The sequence below is a fragment of the Protomyctophum parallelum genome, assembly GCF_964188405.1.
Source record: "Protomyctophum parallelum genome assembly, chromosome: 21".
Classification (NCBI taxonomy): Eukaryota; Metazoa; Chordata; class Actinopteri; order Myctophiformes; family Myctophidae; genus Protomyctophum; species Protomyctophum parallelum.
In genome coordinates, this window is record NC_139713.1 from 23,217,143 (window position 1) to 23,237,929 (window position 20,787).

Genomic DNA, 20,787 nt, shown 5'->3' on the forward strand with positions numbered 1-20,787 from the left:
AATATTTTGTTGTTGGATAGGATTTTGTCCACAATTCCATGCTGTATTGATGTGGTACCATAGGAGAGATAACAAGCAAATGTTGAAAATAGCAATTCCTCTACATTCTCTAATTTTGTGTAGACTTCTTGTAAATGAAGTAATGCAGATGTTTAATAATAATTTAACTCTTAAGAGTGTAAAATTAAATCAAATGTACTGATAACCCGTCCCATAAGGGTCCATTTGGTTTCACTATTCACTCTATAAGGGTCCATTTAGTTGCCAACCCCATCATTTAGCCGGGGACCACCAGGAATCCCCTCAGGGACCACGGGTTGAGAACTACTGATTTAGAACAGTAGTTCTCAAAAATATCTGCTATTTAAAAGATAATATTAAAACAAATCTCTTCTACGGGGTTCCCTGGCACAAACACATTTCAGATGGGGTGGGGTCCAAATAAATATCATTTTGGGGGTTCTTGGCACGAAAAACATTTGAGTATTGCTGACTTAGAAGGCCTTTGTAGAATGGGCTCATAATGGGTTAAGCTTCTGAACACCACTACGGCAGCCATGAGGCCAACTGTGTGGTCGCTAGGGGAACACCATCTCCTGTTACCTCCAGTCACAAGTTTTACAATTACAATCATAATGTACCAGGGCTCCTCATGCCATAAGCATCCCAGTCTCACAGCACTAGGAGGATGCTGATGCTTAAAACTTGGTTTCAAAACATAGGGTACGTGGTGTTTTTTGGTTGAAGCTTTTTTTTGAGAGGCGCTAGCCCCTCCTATACTCAGCCTTTGTCCCCACAAAATGTCTGCAACAAACATTAAATGCCATTGACAATGTCTCATATTTGCCATCGACAATGAAAGGAGCAATTAGGTCAAATGTCTGCCAAATGTGACGTAAAATGTCCGAAACACAAAGACCTTGGCTCGAGACTCGAGCCAAGGTCCAAACCTGCGACGGTGACACTAAAGAATTTGAGGTCCTAGCGGGCGTCATACAGGGTGATACTTTGTGACCCTTCCTGTTCATTGTAGCGTTAGACAATGCACTGAGACTCGGAACCAATGGTAGAGAGGAGGCACTGGGGTTCACTCTGGTCCCGAGGAAGTCAAGGTGCATACACCCTGGTCATTGACCTCGACTATGCAGATGACATCGACCAATCTCAGATACAGCAGAGAAAGGAAGGGGACTACTACTGCAGCAGAAGGACAAAACCATTGCCACTGTGGATGGGATGGTGCTCGAGACAGTCGATGACTTCAAATACTTCATGGTTTACGTCCTTAGTATTAATCGTTAGCACACAGAAGACACACCCAGCTCACTGGTTGCATCACAGCTCACATCCATAAAGGGATGGAGGAGGGGAAAAAACAAGGGAAGAGAGGAAGAGAAGAAATTAAATGAGGAAGATTTTGATGAGTGAAGGAAGTTCACTGAACCACAATATCTCAGCCACCACCACCACCATCAATACAGCTATTACACACGCCAATTATGTTGTCTCCTCTCTGTGTGCTATTTTCTAAAGATGCTCAAACATTTGAACACTTGAAATGGGACATTCTGCACAATGACTACTTTTGGTACTTCAAGTACATTTTGATACCAACACTTTTGTACTTTCTCAAGAACATCTTGAATTTCTGACTTTTACTTGTAATGGGAGTATTTCTACATTGCAGTATTGTCCACAACAGTTTATTTCTCAAGCAAAATCTGGCAAAACTGGTCGGGGTGGGTGTGAGGAGTTGTGGTTTGGCAGGCATGAGTAGGGAAATAATGTCTCACACACTGTGGATGATTATACCTCCACAGGCTTCCCATGGGAAATGACAACTACTTCACTGTTTGTCTCATTTGGGGGGAAAAAGAAAAGAAAAATAAATTAGGGTTTCCCACACGCAAACACTGGATCATACAATCACAGGCATATACACTCGCACACCCCAACACGTGCACAACAAACAATCAGGGACTTTTTTTTTGGCAGGGTCTGTCATTAACTGGAACCGTTCGTTCATGAGATCTTTGGAGGTTCTCGATTCTCATACTCACTCCTGGCATTCTGTGGAGATCTTCAACTCTTTGGTTCTTCCCAAAAACACTCTCACCAAAGCACTGAAGTTCCCAGTTCTGGGATTGTTCTCGACTAGAAATCAAAGGCAAAATGATGGGGAAAGAAATAATCAACAGTTTTGCAACATTAAGGACAGAGATCAGAAATAAATATGTAACAGATCGGCTTGTAGAAACTGAAGCAAGAACGTGTGTTTTCGGCAAAGGTATAAACTGTAGACAGAAAAAAACAAAACAAGAGGTACTACAATTGTACTTCAATGAAAGATGTAAAACAATATATATATTTAAAAGGGTATTTATTTATGTCCTCTAAACAATCGTGGAGTGTGCGTGGAGTGTTTGTGTACATACTTTTGTATACTATACATGCATGTGCATGTGTGTGTGTCCACATGCACACGTTTACAGTAAGATCACACTAAACTGACAGTCTTCAATATTATAGTGTAAGAAATGCACGGTCAGCGAATATAAGCACAGTGTAGTGAGTGTACATACTAAAGATCTATAAAATACTGGAAGCACAATGCACACAGTAGTACATACTAAAGATCTTGGCGAGTGGAATCACAGCCTCTTCCAACAGCTTGGAATCCCCACTGTGTAGGGGGGAGAGAGAGAGAGAGAGAGAGAGAGAGAGAGAGAGAGAGAGAGAGAGAGAGAGAGAGAGAGAGAGAGAGAGAGAAAGAGAGAGAGAGAGCAAAATTAAGACAAGTTCATTGCTTGTATCTTCTGCCCTCTGCTGGCCTACTACTGCACTGCACTGCGTTATATTACACTGACCAGTGTTGATTTCGTCGACTAAAGCTGTGACAAGAAATGTTCGTCGAAAACTAAACTATGATGACTAAGACTATGACTACATTTATTTTCAATTTTGTCAAATAAAAACTAGACAAAAATGTTAGGGAGGGACTAGTGGAGAAAAGTATATAAAAGACAAGTCATCTTATGTTTGCTCGGGAGTTGCACTCTGAAAATGGCAGATCTACAAGCTCAAAAAGCGTCACAGTGAGCTTGTAGATCGGCTATTTCCTGCATGCAGCCAAGTGTAAAATCAGGCATTATGATGCAATCAAGTCCAGCCAAAATACATTTTAGTCTACTCAACTGTAGATTTAGTCGACTAGAATCGTATGATATTTAATCTAAAAAGAAAAGAAGACTAAAGGTAAACTTTTATTTAAAAGACTCTTGACCAAAACTACCGGTAAATTAAAACTTGCTGTCAAAATAAACACTGACTAAAACAGACCAGAGTTGTCTCTGTTGTATTTTACCTGCAAACGTTCCCGAGAATAGGGATGCTAGGGTTTAAGTAACATTAAGTCAGGCAGTTTCTCGTATAGTCACACATTCTGTTTGTTACGAAGGAACGTAGTGCCTCTCTGACATCACAACCGGGACGTCACAACACACATAAATATGAATGCCTACGCAAGTTACGGATAGGATTAAGCTAAGACGGACCCAGATAGCAGCAGCAGACCTAGGATACCATACCAACATCTGCCACCGACTGCCGGCTCCACACTTGCGCTCAAGGAGAGAGATTTCTCTTCTGTCCCCATCTCCTCGGCACTATCCCCGACCAGACCATATCGAGGTCTCGGTCACATGTTCATGACTGGCTGACAATGACTCAGTGAATAGCCTTAGTAATTATCATTATACTACATCAGAGTTATCAACGACATACTGTCGTAGTGTCATTTATGATTGCTTTAAAGCTACTATACGTTTGTGATTTTTTTTGCCCCGTAAAACACATTGCGCTTGCTTTATATGACATGAACGGTGCTATAAAAATAACGTTAATTATTAGTATTATTATTTTAATACGGGCGATTCACCCAAATTAATTTACTTAAAACGTTGAAATGCATTTTCCCAAAGATGGGAAAATGTCCCAAAGATGTAGAGGCAAATGTGAGACTAGAAGCTAGCTAGACTGAATTAAATAATTTGCGGTGTTACCGGAAATGAAATGTTAAAGTTGAAATGTTGTCCGTGAAGAATTACCACACTGCTCAAATGTTTGTCTCAAGAGCTAACAATAGGAGACTGTAGGAGTGACCTCGCTAATAATTGACACCAATACTTGAACACAGCCAAAGAAGCCTGCCTGTTCAAGGTGAAAGTTAAACAGTTATTTATCGCTCTGAATGTCTGTTCTGTTTCCACATCTTTGTGGTTTCCTTCATCGGTTTTCAGAGAAAAAGCCTGATCTTTTCGAGGTTGGGGGTTTAAATGTAGTGTGGCCCTTCCACCTTAACATGCCAGATTTGTTTTTTGTCGTATTAAAATTACAGATTCCGTGGGGGCTAGCAACATGATTGGAGTTTGACATTCGACTTATGATACATTGGATAAATCCAACAGGATAAAGGTTAAACTACAGGAGGATAACAAGTAGTCAAACATACAGAATACAGGTTTATTACGACCGTATAAGTCGCATTTACTATCAAAACCTGCATCTCCTGTCTGTCCGTCTGTTTGTCTGGTAGTTAGTCACCCACGCCTCCATATATGGTCACGCCTTGTGACATTACATCTCCATATATGGTCACGCCTCGTGACATCACGTGTCCATATATGGTCATGCCTCGTGACATCACGTGACACTATGGAGACCCTTAGATCTCCATATCTGCATATATGGAGCCGGCCAGAAACTCTACAGCTTACCTCAAACCCTTAGATCTCCATATATGGAGCTGACCTACTTCTGACATTCCATATGTTGATCCCACCCCACCCGTCTTTCCTGTTCCGACATTCCATATGTTGATCTGACCTCATCAAACCCTGTACACTCAAGACACGCTCCATATATGGCCAGTACAGTATTCATTACATATGTCGATCTGACCCCCCATGCCAAAGCGCTGTCTGCGGATGCATGCATGCATGCGTCGCTTCTCAGCCCTCAGGGCGTCTTACTGGTTATACAGAGTGAAATGCTGTCTGCTCCGTCTGCTCTCTGTGTGTGTGTGTGTGTGTGTGTGTTTTTGTGTGTGTTTTTGTGTGTGTGTGTGTGTGTGTGTGTGTGTCAGTGTGTGTGTGTGTGTGTGTGTGTGTGTGTGTGTGTGTGTGTGTGTCAGTCACAGGCCACATGAGGAGTCATGTTAAGGTAGCGTACAACAGCGGTAACATCTGTGAAGGAAGTAGGGAAAGGGCCCAAGTTCTTTCCAAAATGGCGTGCGTGCATAGAGCCCATTACTGAAGTAAAGCGTGTGTGCGACTGTGCGTACCTGCTGCTGGGGCTGATGAAGGTGAAGGAGATGAGCTGGTTCCAGAAGGGGTCATTCTCCGACATGGCCTCGGAGCCCACCAGAGCTCTGAGGCTGGGGTTCTCCGACAGGTCACTGACCTGGCTGGTGTTGGCTCCCATCTCTACCAGCTCCCCGTCGGCTTCACCTGGGGGTCCTGGGGGGGTCCTGAGCAACTTCCACTGGGCCAGACGAGCCCAGTTCACTTCACTGCTTTGTTATTGCTAAACAACTAGAAACTAGAACCTAAGGAAGAAGAAAAAGGGGATATAAATTAATGAGATGTGAGACTGGTCATTCTTTTCTTACAAAACAAATGACTGTTCTCCATCCTTTCTATTGATGTGCTGGAGGTGGAATGTATTGAGAGAATAGATAGCCCCTTGAGATGCAGCATCACATTTTCGAGGGGGGCTTATACACACACAAAACAAAACATTATACAATACAAATACACACACATACAAATACAGTTAGCTCACACTCACCCTCTCCCAGTCTCCCACCCACACACCCAGAAATCAACGCGAGTACCAGTGGTTTAAAATAAAGCACGAGATCAGGTTGTGTCAAGATGTGAATAATATAAGGAAGTGAAGTCCTGAAGCGGCCAAGAGGAAAGGTAATAAATCCGAGGGGAAGAGGATGACTCCTCGTTCCACAACACAAAGCAACCTGAGTAGTCCTCAGGCTAGGCTCCATAACCAAGCCAGACCCCCCCTTCCCCCCACCACACATACACAGTCTGTTCTGTTACTAGACCAACCACTTTCAAGCAGATCTCCCTGTTCTGGGTCCCTATTCTGGGCACACAATTCATAGGCAAAACCAAAAGAAACATTTTCAAAAAACGTCAGAAAAAGTGTCAAACATTTCCCAACATTTTCTTTTTCAGACATCATACTATAATTCTAACAATGTCTGAGTGTGTGTCTGTGTGTGTGTGTGTGTGTGTGTGTGTGTGTGTGTGTGTCTGTCAGAAATAGTGCCGCAACTCCTTACTGCCTGCACCAATCACTCCCACTTTTCACACAGCCATTGACCATAATATGGTCAATGCCTGTATGAAAAGTGGGATTGAAAAAAGGGCTTCGTTACGCCCTCCATATTTGCCCTCCATATTCATATTATAAATATGGAGGGCGTAACGAAGCCCTTTTTTCGATTTGACACATTAATGATTATTAATGAATTGATTAGTCAATTACAAACGTACCCAGGCGCAGTACCCCCCACGGCCACAAGTGGCCACAAATATCTCACAACGGGTAAGGGCTAGTAGTGAAAACAGCCAATCTACAAGATCACAATATGACGCTCACATTGTGACGCATTGTGAGCTTGTTAGATTGGCTGTTTTCTATGTTTCCGCTTATCTTATATACAAGCAGGTGCAACTGCTGCAATTATATCTTGACTCTATTATACTGTAGGTCTAGGAAGCACACTTTTCCTAAAAAAGGCCCTAAAATGATTATCAGTATTGGAGAGAGATACTAACAACTACATGCTGTTATGTTCCATGGCCTACTTGGCTAAACTCCCTCTTCCTGTTAAGTTTATAGCGCCAACTGTTTTCTGGGATAAGAGTCTCATTTGTTTACAATTTTTTTAATTCAGGGGTTAAATTGGGGTGAACTAAACTTTGTGAAAGTCAGGAGATTGACCTTAAATGAGTGACACAGTCATTTGTGGAGATGCAGTACAGTGTGTGACACACAGATGCCGGGACGTGCACAGAATGTTAGAGAGGCATGGTCTGAAATTCCCAAAAAATAGCAGATCTACAAGATCTCAACGCGTCGCGCTGTGATGCGTTGAGAGCTTGTAGCTGCACCCAAGGGATGCTCTGTTGCTGCTGCTGCTAAATTTTTAAGATATTTCTACTGTTTTTAAAGATTTTTAGTCAATATATATTTTAATATATTGATATTAGCAGTCAAGTGGATTAAGGCAACAAGTGGCTGTGGATCGACAACTGCTTGAGGTGATATTTGGTGGATTCTGTTTGAGGCCTACCTGAAGCCTCTCCTGCTGAAGCCAGGGCCTATCTGAGGCCTACACTGTGCAAACCCTCCAACCTGCTGTGGGATGCCTAAAGGTGGTGACAAAGGGGCAGCTGAAAAGGTTGCTGATAAACCTGTGCCAAAGAAACAACTCCGATCCCATCAACCTGAGTCGGAGAGTGTGAGTGAGCCGGGTGGTGTCATGGAGGTGGATGCATCAGTGTTTGAATCAATCAATGCCAGACTGAGCAAGTTGGATATACTGGACGCATTACAACATGACCTCCGTGAGCTGAGAACCAGCCTGGAGTTCAGTCAAAAGCAGATTGAGGACCTGAGAAAGGAAAATACCTTCCTTAAAGGTGTGGTAGAAAAGGTAAAACAAACTGTAATCTCTAACACTGTGGATAACAAGAAAATGAAAGAGACATTATTGGATTTGCAGTGCAGATCGATGAGAGATAATCTGATATTCGCTGGCATTGCAGAGGGTAATGCCGCTGCCAACCCTGAAGAAACTGTAAGACACTTTATGACCAACAACCTCGAAATGTCCCCTGAGGTGGTGAGAGACATAACCTTCTCTAGGGTTCACAGAATGGGCAGACCTGTGGATGGAAAAGCACGTCCAATAATAGCTTGTTTTGAGCATTACAAACAGAAAGAATTGGTGAAGAGCCGAGGTAATAAACTGAAAGGGAGCTCTCTTTGGCTAAATGAACACTTTCCAGCAGAGATCAATAACAGAAGGAAAATACTGCGACCAATAATGAGAGAAAACTGGGCCCTGGATCATAAAGTGGCATTGGCAGTCGATAAGCTGTATATAAATGGACAACTCTACAGGGACTCAAAGGTGACCCCCTGGCTCTTTTAGTAGAGGCCTATGGGTCAGTGGTGAACAGTAACCTATGGATATGCAGTCAGACGACTCAATGTCACTCAATCTACCAAAGAAGGGGTTAAAGATTGCACATATTAATATCTGCAGTCTACGCAACAAAGTATATGAAATTGAGAGTCTGCTGATGTCTAACAATGTTCACATACTTGCCATATCTGAGACACATTTAGATGAAACATGTGATAAGGAATTAATGGTACATGGGTATAATATCTACAGGAGAGACAGAAATATTCATGGTGGGGGTGTGGCTTTTTATATTTTAAATGATATTCCAGTAAAGAGGAGAGATGACCTGATGATTAGTGACATTGAAGCTCTATGGCTACAAGTCCACTTGCCTAATATTAAACCAATATTGCTGTGTTGCTGTTACAGACCACCGGATTCCAATTCTCAGTATCTAAGCAGTGTATGTGAAATGGTGGACAGAGCATCAGACAGTAATAGGGAATTGTATATACTTGCAGATATGAATATTAACTGGTTCTCTCCAACATGCTCACTTAAGAAAACCCTCCATGCTATTGCAGATACATGTAATTTAACACAGTTAGTAAACAAGCCAACAAGAACACAAATAACAGTAAATGGCATCTCCTCCACCTGTATTGATCATATCTTTACAAATGCAGCTGATCTATGCTCAAAGGTGATTTCTGTTGAATTTGGATGCACTGACCACAACATAATAGCTTTTACGAGAAAGGCAAAGATCCCAAAAGCGGTTCCAAAGGTAATTTACAAAAGATCCTTTAAAAACTTCAGGGAGGGCTCATTTCTAGAAGAACTTGAAAACATACCATGGCATACTGTAGGTGAAGAGGAAAATCCAGAGATAGCTTTGAATTTGTTTATGCAGTTATTTCTGTCAATAGCTGACAAGCATGCTCCAGTTAGAAAACATACTGTTAAATCTGTAAGAGCACCTTGGATTGATAATGAAATAAAAAACTGCATGGCTTTAATACTGCTAAGAAAAAGGCAAGTGAATCTGGCTGTCTGGCTGACTGGCAGATCTATTGTAAATCAAGAAATAATGTTACAAAAATGAATAGGAAGAAAAAGAAATGTTATTATCAAACAAGGATAAATGAAATCAAATCGGACAGTAAAATGCTGTGGAAAACCTTTAACAATGCTCTGGGTAGGGGCTCTAATAGGGCTTCCTCCTTCATTGAGGTGGATGGGGCTTTTATCACTAAGCCATATGACATAGCTCAATACTTTAACAACTTCTTCACCAGCAAAGTAGAAAGGTTAAGAAAGGATATGTCTTGTAATGATGTGCATTGTGTTTCCTCTATATCAGACAAAATTATGAATAATAAGTCCTGTATGTTTAGTTTTGAATCCATCAGCTCTGAGGTGGTGGAGAAACTGTTACTTTCAATACACAGTGAGAAGTCTGCAGGCCTGGATAACCTTGATGGCAAGTTACTGAAGCTCGCTGTACACCTGGTAACTAATCCAATTACTCACATTTTTAACCAAAGCTTGATGTGGGGGGTGTGTCCACAAATATGGAAGGAAGCTAAAGTTATTCCAATACCAAAAGATTCTAAAACAAACATCACAGGAGTTAACAGCCGCCCTATTAGCATTCTGCCAGTTCTTGCTAAATTAATGGAAAAATATGTATTTAACCAAATTCAATTATATTTCTCGGAGAATGTGTTAAATACTGACTTTCAACACGCCTATAGAGATGGGCTTTCTACATGTACAGCACTGACACAGTTAATAGATGACTGTCTAATGAATGTGGATTCTAAGAGACTAGTGGGGTCTGTACTGTTAGATTTTAGTGCCGCGTTCGACATTATTGATCACAATCTATTGCTTGACAAACTTTCATGTTATGGTTTTACCTTATCTGCACTAAGGTGGATAAAAAGCTATTTATCCAGCAGATCACAGAGAGTATACTATAATGGGAGTCTCTCAGACACTAAACATATTCACTGTGGAATTCCACAAGGAAGTTGCTTAGGTCCTTTGTTGTTCACTATATTTACAAATGACATGCCACTGGTCTTAGACAGGGCCAATATAGCCATGTATTCTGACGACACTACTTTGTATATGTCTGCCACTAATGTGGAAGATCTGTCTGTAGCTCTTAACAAGGAACTACAGAACATATCAGAGTGGGTGGTGAACAATAGGATGGTCCTGAACATCTCAAAGACCAAATCCATTGTATTTGGATCACAGCATATGCTCAAGTCAAAACCCAAATTGAATCTGAATCTGAGCGATCTAGCAGTTGAGCAGGTAGATGAAACAAAACTACTTGGGGTTACATTAGACAGTCATCTAACATGGTCTACTCATATTCAAAACGTAACTAAGAAAATGGGAGGGGGTTTGTCCATGATTAGGAGAGGTGCTGAGTTTTTAACTCCAACATCTGCTGTCCAGGTCATCCAGGCACTAGTGATATCCCACCTTGACTATTGTCCAGTTGTGTGGTCCAATGCAGCGAAAAAGGACCTGAGTAAATTACAAATAGCCCAGAATAAGGCAGCTCGCCTTGCCCTGAACTGCAATACTAGATCTAGTACACTGTTAAATCATCAGAAGCTGTCATGGATGTTGGTGGAGCAGAGATTAGCTGCCAGTCTGGCTGGATTTTTTAGGAATATTTGTTCAAATAAAAAACCAAAATGCTTATATAAAAATATTCATTATACCAGCGATAGACATATACATAATACCAGACATGTTGCAATGGGTCGATTTACAGTGCCTAAGCCAAGAACTGAAGCAATGAAGAATACAGTCATGTACAGGGCAATGACTTTCTGGAACTCTCTACCAGTATGCATCACAGAAATTAAGGGTAAAAGGCATTTTAAGAAAAGACTGAAGGACTTTTTATATATATGGTAAATTGTAATTTTGTTTATTTGAATGTAATCTAGTAGAGTGAATGCACGGTTGTTGCATGGTTGTTATGCTTTAATGTATTTATTTTGTGATATCTGTAATGTTGTTCTTATTTCAATTTTTGTATGTACATTATTCTGTGAGGACCCCAGGAAGAATAGCTGTTGCCAGGTGTAACAGCTAATGGGGATCCTAAATAAACTAAACTAAACTAGTTCAGCAATTTTCGGGGGCTGGCAGCCGCGACCCCGCACTCTTTAGCTACTGGAGATTCGGCGGATGACATGGATTTGTACAGAATGAAGGACAAATTGTTTTGATGCAAAATGTTGTGTTCAAGTTCAGGAGAGTTCGGAAAAGGGCAGTTCTCCTGAAAGCTGCCTTCAGCCAAGTATGGCATGGAAAGGGTTGGGGCATTTGCATTTTCACCATTAGTAAAGGCTGCATTCATGGTCTGGAGAGGGCAGGTCTCTTTTTACACGGAATAAACAATAAGTTTGCCTCTTCTACAAAAAACAAAACGTACAAGTTCTCAGGCTCGTGTCACGCATATCAAGCTGTCATTATCTTGTAGCCTATTATTTATTTCTCATTCTCACCACGGGGTAAGCTGCATCTTGGAGGACAGTCAAGACGGGCATTGTCAGTAGACCAATCACAGGCAGGCGGGGCGTTACCATGCCTCAGCCATGCCTATATGCTCGGACACAAACAGAATTCACGCACGGGTAAAGGCACAAGCCCCCTTTGATGTGTGCACAGATGTCCTCTGAGCACCAACATCATCTCCTTTTTTATCAAAATAAAAAAAACGGACAAACCTAACATAAATAGCTACAGTACTGTATGTCCTGTAGGGATGCAATGGCCTCTTTAGCAGGCTGTTCCAGATACATGATTGTCAACATTGCTACCTAAATATCTTCTCAGGAATATAAAAAGAACCTCACGAACCTTACAAAAGCCTCAAGGAGGAATCCTTTCAACATTAACGGTCATAAATAACCATAGTGCAACATTAACCACTTAGCACTTAGTTACACCCGATATCAGGTGTCTTCAACAAGGGGGGTCAGGACCAACAATTGGCGATCTGCAAGCTGCGCTGCATTGTGAGCTTGTAGATCAGCTATTTTCGGCAATGAGGTTTGGTGTAGAGGAAGAAAGAGCAGACCAAGTACAAAGCCACGGGTCAGGTGGCTTACCAAGTTACTGACAGTTTAAGGTTGAGTGTCTGAAAGTACACATGAACATGAATCCAACATACACTAATGAGTAATGACAGTGCTATCTGTGTATGTCTCTCTCTCTCTCTCTGTAATTAGCAGGCAACAGTGCAACACTATCTCTCTCTCTCTGTTTCTGGCACAACAGCGCCACTTTTGCCCCTACTGGTACTCTAAACATAGTCACAGTCACATAGGTGACAAATATGTTGAAGACCCCTGCCCTATATACTTTGTTAAAAACTAAAACTAGATGCCCTAGTATTTCCCTCTACACCAAGTCACTGAAAATATCTACGAGTCCCATTGCGGCATGTTGTGACTGAGTTTGTAGATTGGGCCAGGCCACATTTTTGCCCAGGGTTCTCCCCCAAAATGTTCAGATGGGGGTCTGTATGCTATAGTCTCTATTTTTGGAAAATCTTTTGAAATAATAATTAAAAACAAACAACAACAAAAAAGAAAAAGAAAAAGGGGTATTTTCCCATTTTCCTCGCGACCCATAAGAATTGGTCCACAATTTAGGCAATTTACAATTTAGGCATTTAGCAGACACTCTTAATCCAGAGCGATCATTTACAGTAAGCAAGAACACCACATGGTAATACATCAAATACATATAAATAGTCATCAAGAATCATAAGCAAGCTAAGAACCTAACATCTGTCTAACAGTAGAATATCTGTACAGTGAAACTGAGTATACACTATAGACTATACTAGAGTGCTATGCCTACATAAAATGCTATCCACAACCCACTTATGTATCCTGATTCATGACCAACTGTTTGGATTTGCATATCAAACTGGGGGAGGGTCCTTGACGTAACAATAAGGTTGAGAATCACTGTGTAACGTCATGTACACTCGTTTAAAAGTCATTTACGGGAGTGGCCAAGTACAGTCAAACACAGGATGACAATCTAGTCCAGGATGTGTGAATTAGAAACGCTTCAGACGACACGCCTTCGGTATACAAGTATGATCACATATTTTTTGCGTATATCACAAGTTACCATTACACAACAGCACCAATTATACTCATGACACAAGACCAATGACCATAATTATAATTAAAATATTAATTCCATTAACCCATTAAGTACGGGAAAGTTTCTGTGTCACTTTAGCTTTTAACCACTTTAACCATTTTTTATACTTCTTTTGAAAAATCGTGAAAATGTGTGCAACTGCAAATCTTTGAATAAATATATTTTAACTCAAATCTTTGCTTCTGGGGATCCCTGGAACAACAGCTTTTGAGATGGGAGTCGACAGAGATGATGTTTTTCAGAAAACGTACTGTATGTTTGGATTTAGAAGACATTTGTAGAAACTTGTAGTCTTAATGGGTTATGTTTAGTTCGCCTTGTTCTTGCTATGCTTTCATTGACATATCTCAATACAGATACTATTGGACCACTGGTTTACAACAGGAGGGGTTCCAGGGTTTCCCCACAGCTAAATTATGGAAGTGGAGCCTTATAGGTCAGTGACTCTGAGAGCAAATTGACCCTTATGGGTCTCCAACTCTGTTCTTCTCATTTTTGCCACTACTACGTGAGGAACCAAAACATTATTTTGCATGTAATAGTTTGCCTACTATGACATGCAGTCCTGCACTGATGCACATCAAGCACACCAAGGTTTAAAGTGGGTTAATTTCATTGTAACTTCAACAGCCAATGGTGGTCCAATGAGAGAATTCACTTGCCATGCACTAGTCTAGTAATAGTACAGTTGTAAATAAAATCTAAACAACTCTTATGAGGGTTATCAACTGTTTTCAGATGGCCTAAGACAATACTCAACTATTTGGTGGCCCTTTAATATTAACATGAACATGTTAGATTAACACACACAGATAGATATATAGATATATAGATAGATAGATAGATAGATAGATAGATAGATAGATAGATAGATAGATAGATAGATAAGATAGATAGATAACGAGGCGTTATAGCAGTCAATTAGCAGTAGAATGGCTGTGATAGTACACATATCATGTGTGTTTATGGAAATGGTACATGACATGTAGCTTACCATTACAGCCATTCCAGGGCTGGCTAGCAGTCATTTGACTGTAATCACTGCAACATTACGTTACGTTTTTAACATCTTATTGTCTTGTCTCTGCACCGCATCTTTCACAAACTCACGTGTTTATAATATGTACAACAATACAAGCCCCTATTTCATCTTAAATGTCATGTACACAGTTTAGCTCTGTGTACAAGTGCTCGATCAGCTGACCAGTATATAACAGCTCTTACCTGTCAAACTGATGTGTGCTAGCTGCTCCTCTTCACTTATTTAATATCACATTTACATATTTCAAACTAACATCGTATTCGTGCGAGTCAAGGGTTCATAACAACGCGTTCTAAAAGCCGTGTTATTATTGCTCGTAAATGATAACTGATAAGATATTGTTGGTGAATTTGTGGAGGAACACAACTTCACTCCATTTAGCCTCCTTTCCTTTCCACCATATTTTCCACGTCGCGACCCCTTGCGTGATGACACCAGAGCGTTACGTCCATGACGCAACACGTACAACGGATATGAATAAATTATATATAGAGCACGTAATACAACATGATATAACCGGTATGTACATTCAGTGGTAGAAGTAGAAAATGTAGAAATACTATATATAGTAGTACAATTCCTGTACGCAAAAATGCTCATATGCAGCATATATTACATTTCACCAAATATTTCCATTATTTCACTTTGCATCTGTAAAAGATAAAGCTGATGTTAATGACTTATGTTTGGTTTAACCTACATAAGTCATAATTTATCAGTTAATATATTTAATACTAATAATAATCTAAATCGGCAAACTAAAACTAAAGCTGTTAAAAAAGGTCAACGCAATGGACCAGCTAGACTCTACGCTACTGCATGCAGAACAGTAAATATCAATCATTACTGTGGGGTGGAAACCTTGAGCTGAGCATTCATATTTTTTACTCCTTTTTTTAAACATTCTAAAAAGCTGAAAATATGCATCTTCGGCCTGAACGGCTGGCATTGACGTTCGGGCACCTATAGGCTGGTCCCGACGACCTTTGCTGCGTGTCACTCCCCATAGAGAGAGGGGCAGAGAAGAGTGGCTTTGCTCAACTTGATTTATACTTATATTCTCCACTCTGATGAAGGTACATGTTCGATATATCATGCAGCCTTCCTTATTAGCCTATATTTTGGCTATTATATTATTATTTTTTTGCTTGAGGCAGGCGGGCCGCAGAACACCAGTTCACCAGTTTGACACCCCTGCTCTATGCTCTGAACCCTTTTCCTGTCAGTTTACTGTACTCTTATCAAATAAAGGCAGAAAAAGGCTAAAGGCCCAAACATATCTTGAAAAAAGAAATAGAAAAAAGGAAACTTCATGCTCATATCAGCAATTTTCACTACTTGTGTGCAACACTCTTATATGATGCCCTATGAAGTAGGGCATTAATCAATAACGGAAAATGAAATGTGGAGAAATTGGGAGAATAGGTCTCTGCCCGACTGCAAAGATGTGTATCTCTGTGACACCTGCAGTCTTTTACTGCGAGCATAAAGCTAGTAGAAATAATCCAAGTGACCATTTTGTGTTAAAAGAGAAGCAAATAATGAAGTACAATCAATTATAGATTTCCTTTTATTCAGAAAAAGCCTGAGTATAGTATGATGCCATATAACAAAGTAAAAACATTAGCACTTAAGCCCTATATTATAGCCTACTTAGTTGACAACAGAGCTCTACATTTGGTCCGCTCCTTTTTTTCCATCTCTACACCAAATCTCTTTTCCAAAAATAGCACATCTACAAGCTCCCAATACATCACATTGCAAGTTGCAACACATCACCCATTGTGAGCTTGTACAGTAGATCTGCTATTTTTTGCCTGATGTTTGCCCCAGAATGGGGAGGCCAGACTAGAGTTGATGTGGTTAGAGCTGCCATGAAATAAATTGCAGAAGAAAACAGTTTTATTCACTTGAAAAATACCTAATTTACACAAGGATAAGTTTTTATTTAAATTATACATTTTTGTAATTAACTGAAATTATTAATTATTTAACTTAATATATGTTATATACTGAAATATGTACACAATTTTAGATGTTTAATAAGCTGTCAGTCTGTCTTCTTATCAGCTACTGTGGTTGTTCCATTGGCAGTGAGGTCTCCGTTACTTTCAGGCTGAAAAACAAAGAAATAATGTCAGTGGTTACATTATGAACATAAAGCAAGATGATTGCATGTAATAAAGCAAAATAAAACCTCATGACTGAAAAAGGTTAGTATGGCCAGAGTCCTAATGTGTGATTTGTGAAACCCATGTCAGTAGCACCCCCTCCCCGTCATAATGTCCCATTACCCCGACTATGTGGCTAGGGTTAGGGATAGTAACAGGGCGAGTCGGACCAATGTCGGAAACAAAGCGACGTCGGACCAATGACACGTTGCCGATTTCTTTGTCCCAGTCAAGCCTGCTGGCATTTCAGAATCATAAAGGCTCATTCATAGTCTGGATTTTTGGTGGTGAGGTGAGAAAAAACAGAGAGAAGGGCTGGGGTGGTGGTGGCTCTTCACTGCGGCTCTTGGCGTCATGTTGTAGTTCGGTGGTCACCTCATCACCGAAAATCCAGACTATGAATAACGCTTTAGTGTGACAATTGACAGTTTGTCAGAAGATTTTATACATTCAAAGCTTTACTCTGCTAGTATGCTCTGTAGGTATGCTCAGAAAACATGATACACAAATGAGGCAAGACAGGAATTCAGACTTCAAAAGTATTAGTGATTTTACTCAAGTAAGGAGACAAAACTTACATGACCTGTCAATGCAATTGAAACCCAGTCTGGCTGTCAGTGCAACGACCTTTATAGCATTAAGACCCCCACAACAGCCAACCCACAACCATGTCTCAACAAAGCAGTATGACAGATAAGATCATCTCACAGGAGATGGCTGTACCTTAACTCATGGAGAAGAGTTACTAAAAATACTTCAAAGATACATTTATAAAGGGTATTATTAAATGTTTAATTCTTTAGTTTAGTTTAGTTTAGTTTATTTGATCATCTTCACAGTTACAAAACAGCTTAGTTGTTAACACAAATTACATAACAAAAAGGAACTGGAGGTGATCAAAAGGAATAGGCTGAAGCTGAAAGCTTATAAATGCCTATCCTATCTAAGAATTTCTTGGACACTACGCACATTTATTTCACAAAATATCAAAACAAAATGGAGTGATGATGTACAGTATCAGACCGCAGTCACAGAGCCCCTGTACTGAACCTTAGATGTCCGAATTCCGATAATACAAAAAAATGCTGGTATCGAGTATGATTGTCAGTCTATGCCATTCCGATACCATGTAATTTACCACATTATTCATTCACAAATCACATCAATTATTTGAATGCTTCAGTAAATGTTGCACTACTGTTTTATACTCTTATTGTACAATTTACATTATTGTTTTACTAACTTAGAGCTGCACTGCAACAGTTATTAATGGAATTTTTATTCATTTCTAGATCAGTGGTACTGAGGTACTGAAAGACCCCCATAACTGAGTTACAAATGGAACCGAATGGAGCCGTAAGGGTCCATTTGTACACTCTCGTTACAGAACTGTAAGGGTCCATTTGGAACCCCCAAGGAATCCAGAGACTCCCTGGACCCCACTTTGAGAGCCACTGTCCTAGATTACACACTGGAATTTGATCGGTACTCTGTATCGACTGATACACAAGTTATGGGTAATTGTTATCAGGAAGGAAAAAGAATTATCGGTACATCTCTACAATATTCACCACCTTGACCGGGGCTGTGTAAAAGGGGATATGGATTGGACGGACATAGATTTACCTTGCTTGTTCCATTACTGGTTTGACTCTCTTTTTGGTCACCTGGGCCCCCAGTCTCCTGAATGGCTTGCTTGGTCCAGAACTTGTTCATGAAGGGGGAGATGAAAGGGTAGAGGATGGGCTCCAGGAACCTCTTGTACACCCATAACAGGACAGGAATCACAATACAAGGAATGCACACCATGGCTGTGGCTCAGACTGCAGGTCCAAAGAGATGAACCTGCCCCAGAGAAGGCACAGTCAACAGTAGGTATTATAGCAAGAGAACTGTAACCACTTTAACTCACCAACATTGCAGTTGTAAGGAAAGCTTGAATTATCCTCTTTGAATCAGCAAAACGTTTGTTTCATAAAAATCCACCGTAGACATGAGCTACTTATTATAAGCTACTTTCTGCTAAGAATGGATGCACTCGTTTTCATTAACGCATTGTGCTGCTGCAGCCATTACGTCACACACACACACGCGAGGGAGGGCTTGTACAATAGTAACAGTACAGTACAGTACAGTACAGTACAGTACAGTACAGTACAGTACAGTACAGTACAGTACAGTACAGTACAGTACAGTACAGTACAGTACAGTACAGTACAGTACAGTACAGTACAGTACAGTACAGTACCACTCACTTCAGACGGGTCTGATTTTCTTGTACAGTCGAAAAAGGATAATTCAAGCTTTCCTTACAGCTGCAATGTTGGTGAGTTTAACGTCGTTTAATACAAGCAGATGATCAGAATGGATTGCTGAATGGATTGTCAATTTTAAAATTACCATAATTTCATGGTCAAATTAATCACATCCAATCGATGAATGAACAATGTTAGTGACAGATTATTATAATGGTTCCACTCTGACCAGAAACAGCAACAACACTATCTCAGGGACAGATTTAGCCCCTTTCGGGACCATACATAAAGCTTTTCTGAAATTTTGATGAGTTTTATGTTGGGTCCCTGGTCAGAACTATATATATTTTCGTATGGGAATTCCAGAACGCGGAAGTAAAAATGCTCTCTAAGATTGAATCTGCGCCGTGTGACGGTCTTTTTTTGCTTGAGTTATTCTGAATTCGGGAACTTTAAGTACCTATACATCCCGCTGCGAATATCTCCTGTGGCGCGGAAGCCGTTAAGTATTTTTAATCTTTGTTTGACCGATTTGGTCGCTTTATTTCTTCTTGTTTGTTTACCGTTTATTGTACCGCCTCCCGGTGTGCGGTTGGCTTGTGCGGCTACGTCCCTGCCTCTGATCTGCTCTGTCATAGCTATAGCGCCACTAGCTAGCCAGATAGGCGGTACAATGAGGTGTCAATAAACAAGGAAGGAAGAGAAGAATCCAAGCTTCCAATTCGGGCAAAAATTAAAAATACTTAACGGCTTCCGCGCCACAGGAGATATTCGCAGCGGCATGTATGGGTACTTATACTAAACATATTCAGAAACGCTCACACGAAAAAATATCGTCACAGAGCGCGGACAGGCGCTAAACATGTTGTTTATGTTTAAGAATGGCTGCTACTAGGTGGCATGGTAGTGGTGCAACAGGACCCCATGGACTGGGTCGAACAAAATGTCAGAAACTTCAGTACCATTGGGTTCTGCTTGGAGGGCTAGGACAGATTATACATGGTTGTACTACTAACTAGAATAGATAGTCATATTGTTGGATTACCATTAGCCCTGGGCTAGATTACAATCTATACACTACACTGATAGATTGCCATATAGAATGCAGTTCTATTTAGGCTTCATGATGAACATTAGCCATGGTTCATGACTCTCGTAGTCATGTTCCAGGGTAGCCCTCCAAGCAGAACCCAATGCTACTGAAGTTTCTGACATTTGTTCGACAGAAAAGCTTTATGTAGGGTCCCGAAAGGGGCTAGTTCCAGGGCTAGATGAACATAATAGTATACTACTATATTTACAATAAACATTATTGGATTGCAAGATTCTAGTCATATTTACTTTTAAATCGTTTAATTACCATCTATTCTAGCCTAGTAGTAACACATTGGCATTAGCATCATAGCATTAGCATGCCATCTAGAATACAGTGATATTTACATTAGCACTGTTGGATTTATAATCTACAATCGACATTAATGAAAATGCTGGATTAACATCTACACCACTATAGTATTTTACAGTCGGATTATGAATCGGCCCTCAATCTCTCTCCGAAATTAACCTAATTAAAGAATGACCTGTTGTGTTGTCGCTGCTCAGTTTATTGTCACTGTAACTCAACCGCTCACCTTTGTTTTGTCGGCGCTGCTGTGATTTATAATAATAAAAATGCAGTTAAAAGAACAAATGAACAGTTATGTTTTGATCAGGTTTTGATGCTGCGAAGGCTCCGGAATTGAACGTCACATGCGCATTGTTCACTTCCTCCGCCGACCGCCGTACGTCAGTGCCGCGTTGAAAATATCAGATCTACAAGCTCACGAGGCGTCGCGCCGCGACGCCGCGTGAGCTTGTAGATCTGATACTTTCAACGCCGGA

At 40.5% G+C, this 20,787-nt stretch overlaps 2 protein-coding genes across 3 annotated transcripts in view; both read right to left on the bottom strand.

The window, feature by feature from the left end:
* dym (dymeclin) overlaps window positions 1-14,881 on the bottom strand; it is a 64,559-nt gene extending 49,678 nt beyond the window's left edge. For both annotated transcript variants that reach the window (XM_083793539.1, XM_083793538.1), the window contains exons 1-4: window positions 14,663-14,881; window positions 5,342-5,605; window positions 2,631-2,683; window positions 2,061-2,154 (exon numbers count right to left, since the gene is read on the bottom strand). In XM_083793539.1, coding sequence (XP_083649665.1) covers window positions 2,061-2,154; window positions 2,631-2,683; window positions 5,342-5,481 — 287 coding nt within the window. In that variant the 5' untranslated portion in view covers window positions 5,482-5,605; window positions 14,663-14,881. The remainder of the gene's footprint in view (window positions 1-2,060; window positions 2,155-2,630; window positions 2,684-5,341; window positions 5,606-14,662) is intronic.
* Window positions 14,882-16,036: 1,155 nt separating this feature from the next.
* Window positions 16,037-20,673, bottom strand: c21h18orf32 (chromosome 21 C18orf32 homolog). The gene is made up of 3 exons (XM_083794325.1): window positions 20,538-20,673; window positions 18,278-18,496; window positions 16,037-16,596 (listed from the first exon to the last, which is right to left on the bottom strand). Exons 2-3 carry the CDS (start codon window positions 18,458-18,460, stop codon window positions 16,531-16,533), a joined length of 249 nt encoding a protein of 82 aa, XP_083650451.1. The 5' UTR covers window positions 18,461-18,496; window positions 20,538-20,673; the 3' UTR covers window positions 16,037-16,530.
* Window positions 20,674-20,787: the final 114 nt, after the last annotated feature.